This window comes from Pyxicephalus adspersus, chromosome 5 (assembly GCF_032062135.1).
Source record: "Pyxicephalus adspersus chromosome 5, UCB_Pads_2.0, whole genome shotgun sequence".
Classification (NCBI taxonomy): domain Eukaryota; kingdom Metazoa; phylum Chordata; class Amphibia; order Anura; family Pyxicephalidae; genus Pyxicephalus; species Pyxicephalus adspersus.
In genome coordinates this window covers 62,150,491-62,155,129 of record NC_092862.1, presented here as the reverse complement: position 1 = coordinate 62,155,129, position 4,639 = coordinate 62,150,491, and the positions used below count along the sequence as shown (strand labels likewise).

Below are 4,639 nucleotides of genomic sequence, written 5' to 3'. Positions count from 1 at the left end.
GACGACGCTGGATGAGCACAGGGGGACCAGGTAAGTAAGGATGTACAAAATCTCGGGCTTAACCATCCTTGCAGTTTTTTTTTGCCCGAGCGAAGGTCGGGCTTAACTGCAAGGAGGTTAAAGGTTTTGTATTTAGACTGGAGTTCAATTTAAGGTACGGTAGTTTTCCCAGCAGGAACCACCTTGACATGAAACCCTTTATACATGCTCCTATGATATAATTCAACACAGTACTGCAATCAGACAATTCCGATCTTTTCTTGCACCTCAAATGTCAGCCTCCAGGTGAAGGTGAAGGTCAACCCTATTTACCTCATGAATGTACAGCCTATGATGTTTGGGTTAGGATAGGAAATTCTGGGCTATGTTCGGGAGTAATTATGATATATGCTTCCGATATTGGCACACCGACATTGTCAAAAGATGTTAATTCTGTGTGATTGCATGGCAAACACTGCTGTCCCTGCAGAGAAATCTGACTAGATTTAGTCCACTATGGAAGAGACAAGGACAATATATAATACAAAAAAAGACAACACACAATGAATGGCTGTAAAGTTGGCCTATACTCATAATACATAAACATAATTGTTATATTTTTGCTACCAAGAACACATAAATATATATACTTTTGTTTGAAGAAATGTGGTACCAGTCCACTGATATTGTTGGCTATACATGTTATGTCCATGGCACCTAGCCAATTAGAACGCTAATATTCTATTTCAACAGAGGTCACATGATCACATGCCTGGGCCTTCAGCTATGGGACCAAAAGTTTTAAGTCAGTATAGTGCTAAAGGTGATTTAAGGCAGGGGTCCCATACCTTTTGGAGCTTACGGACCACAGACTCCGGATCACACATGTCCAGTGACACAACCCGCCCACCTCCCTAAACCTGGGATGCTTACCAGAGACGAGGTCCACGGCTCTGGCTGGTACACCGCCCCTAAGCGGGGTCCTTCTCCTGACCCCGCTGGGGGGTGCAATGGCCAGAGCCGCAGCCCACCTGTCAGACGGCCACAGACCAGGGGTTGGGGACCCCTGATTTAAGGCATATAGGAAATAGGGTAAGCTTAGATGTAAGCACTCCCTGACTGATATCACTTTTCTCTCTACTACTCTCAGCATTGTGTACTGCAGTGGACTAACCGCCTCAGGGTGTTGGTTCTAAATCATTTATCCTGAGTATGCAGTAAGTTATAGGAGGCTGCTATGAACAGAATGTGGTATGTTTACTAGTTGTATAAATTATTATGTTTATTTATATAAAATTTGGAATGAACAATGACTTTTTTATATCTACATTGAATTCAGATCTAACATTACTGTATGAAATTTTTTTTTTACAGACATAAGTCATATTTTACATGAACAAGTCCATTCAGAAATAAACATTACGCTAATAGAAACCGGGTCACAGTTGCGGCAATAATGGTAAAAAATACAAGAGAAAAAAATACCTTTGTCGTAGATTTCTTTTAAGACTCCTCTTTTAATGAGCTCCTCTCTGCTCTGTCTCATTGAAATCTTTCGCTCTAGTGCTACAAAGAATAAAAAAAAACATAATTTAATAAACCACACTAAGCACTTAATAATGTCTACACAGAAGTATTCATAAGAAAAGAACAAATAAAAATACATTCCTTATTATTCACGTTATATAAATGTCCTAGTATTAGTTGCATAAGGGTTAATCAGCCTGTTTTTTTTTTAATTTTATTTTGTTTATTTTTTACATTATATTTATATTTACATTATATTTAATTTAGTTGAAAGACAAAGATACAACATTTTCCTCAAACAATTTTCAGGGTCATAAAATAAATGTAATATTGTTATTCATTATTGGTCATACCAGGTCATACAGAGTCGTAAGGTCATATTAAGCCTTGTGCGGTATTCATCATTTTTGGGATTCATATAGGGGCATTTAAAGTTGAGATACCAATAAAGCGCACCTATCACCAAAATGTTTACTTTAAACATACATACATAAAAGGGTAGACAGTATATCCCTTGAAAGAACATCTCTTGAAATGTGGTAAACCAGGCTTTGTATGTGCCAGGACCGTTGAGTCAAGCTTATGATAGTTTAGAATGTTCGACTTTAATAATCTGAGGAACTGCCAAAAAAAATAGAAACTTAACTTGGAGTATTTTAACTTTAAGTTAATAAATGGAAATATTTGTTTCACTTTGCCAAGGTGCTGGGTGGTGTTTTGCACATAAAAATGTCTATGTACAAAAGCCCTTAGGATGCCTAAAGATCCGGAGGAAAGATATGCATTACTTAGTAGCATGATCATGCTTGAAATATATATATGAATGAATAATATTTAAAACGTGTTGCTTCTGAAAGGTCTAAATAACCTTTCTGGCAACCCTGAGGTCTAAAAGCTGACAATAATGCTTTGGATTTCAGTGCAGTAGAGGCTTGCTGGATTTCTGAAAGGATAAACTGTGGCCATTTCCTACAACGAGATATGAATGCATCTGAGTATTTACACAATAAGATCAAGAACATCTAGTACACACAAGACTTTTCAATGTAATACCAAAATATTCTGGAGGCATGCTCTAGCGGGAGGAAATTGTAGGCGGGTGGCAGCCCCTATATTTTTACCCAACTTAAAAACAGCTGGGTGGTTACTGAAAAGTGCCGGGTGGTGCGACTGACTAAAAGCGGCTGAGGAGAACACTGAGCATTCCCAGGGAGAGTGGGGGGATTGTTAGATTCCCTGTTTTATAAACACACCAAATTTGTATTGAGTGGTGGCAGCCCTTCCAGGTGTCTTTTGCTAAACTACTCAACCCTTCCACCTAGAGCATTCTCAATCTTATTAAATGCAAGACCTTTGTAATCTTGATATAAATTATTAAAACCGGTAATAATCGCCTTAAGATAACAATGGAAGCCTGCACATAAATTCTGACATGATAAACAGTTCTTTTTTTTCCTCATCTAAAATACCTAAATACTTTTAGTGGTGTATTTAACCGCAGAACAATGTCATCCTTTGACATGATTTACATCTGAAATTAGGCGAACCTTTTTATATTTCACTGGCTGTACAAGAGCCATAACTTTTGCCTGCAGTAACATATTTCCTAAAAACTGAGCATTACTGCCTTTTTCTATTAGAGTATGTTTTTATGGTTACCGGCATGACTTACAAATAAGCCAAACTCATAAAATGCAGCTCTAGACATCCAGAAAACCTCAGAACTAGCTAGCCATGGATCCATCCTAACACATGCAAACATACCAATTCTGATGTTTCATCCAAGCTACAAATAAAAGAAAAAGAACATCCCTACAACCACAAAAAGGGCCATTCATATTTACTTTCTCTGGAATGATATATGTGTGTATATCTAGGGCATAGTGCAAATGAATGAGTAACAAAGTGGAGTTTTTTTTTCTTTATTCTATTCTACTGAATGACAAGTAGAAAGTGAACCTGCTTTCTTGTATACTTGATTTAATTTATACTCTATTGTGTTTTATTTCTGAACCACAGTGTGTGTATTTAAAATGTGTACTAAAAATGTAATCAGAACAATTTAAACTAACTCCCCCACACACAGCTGCATTTCTACTTCTATGCCATTGGCATGTTAAGCAGAAAGACTTAGCGCTCCCTGTAACTACAGGGTTTACTACAATAAACAAAATGTTTCATTGCGGGTGCTGGTGTCCTCCTCTATGAATGAACAGCCCTGCGTAGTTTTTATACCTACATTATTTGATTTTCTTATTTATCATAAAAAAAGGATAGTTGGACTTACAAAGGTGATAGTATGGAATTTGGAATACATTCTTTCTAAATTTTAGATGTTAGGATTTCTAAAACAAATTGGATGACCTTGTGATCATAAATGGATATCATAAAGATGTGAAGGTATTCAAGCCTCACAATACATATTATACATACAGTGATTTACAAAAGTATTCAAACCCATAGGTGTTTGTTTTGTTTGTACCAATACAAGCTAGCAATACAATGGACTTTCATTTGTAATTTGTTATGGACTTAACAAAAATTTTTAAAAGAAAATAAAATCCCATATATAACTATTAAATAATAAAAAGTTGACAATATGTATTCAATACTTTTGCTATGAAACTCATAAATAACAAAAGTTAGCAAAATGGTTTTTAAAATAAAATAAAATCCCATATATAACTAGTAAATAATAAAAAGTTGACAATATGTATTCGATACTTTTGCTATGAAACTCTTAAATAGGATCTGCCCCATCCAATTACCTCTAAAAGCCAAATAATTAGTTGATTAACCACCTGGGCGTTACACTGATGTCTAGATTTCTGTACCAAAAGCGTTACACTGTTTTTCATGAAATTTTTTTTTTTTACATTTTAGACCTGTAAGTTACAGAAATATGTCCGAGCAAGGGTCTAGTAGATATCATGAATATAAAAAAAAAGTTTGAAACACACAGTCATGTAAAAAAAAAAATTACTTTAAAAAAAATCCTATCCTATTTTTTTTGCATAGAAATTTTTGTTTATATTGTGGGCTTGTAATTCTTAGGATTAACTCCCGGGTATGATAATTATATTTATTTATTATATTATAATCATAAATTATAATACATAAATATAAATAATAA

The 4,639-nt window shown here is 35.1% G+C and overlaps 1 protein-coding gene across 7 annotated transcripts in view; it reads right to left on the bottom strand.

The window, feature by feature from the left end:
• Positions 1–4,639, bottom strand: part of PHACTR1 (phosphatase and actin regulator 1) — a 182,210-nt gene that overhangs the window by 47,502 nt on the left and 130,069 nt on the right. For all 7 annotated transcript variants that reach the window (XM_072411703.1, XM_072411702.1, XM_072411707.1 and 4 more), the window contains one exon: positions 1,465–1,545. In XM_072411703.1, coding sequence (XP_072267804.1) covers positions 1,465–1,545 — 81 coding nt within the window. The remainder of the gene's footprint in view (positions 1–1,464; positions 1,546–4,639) is intronic.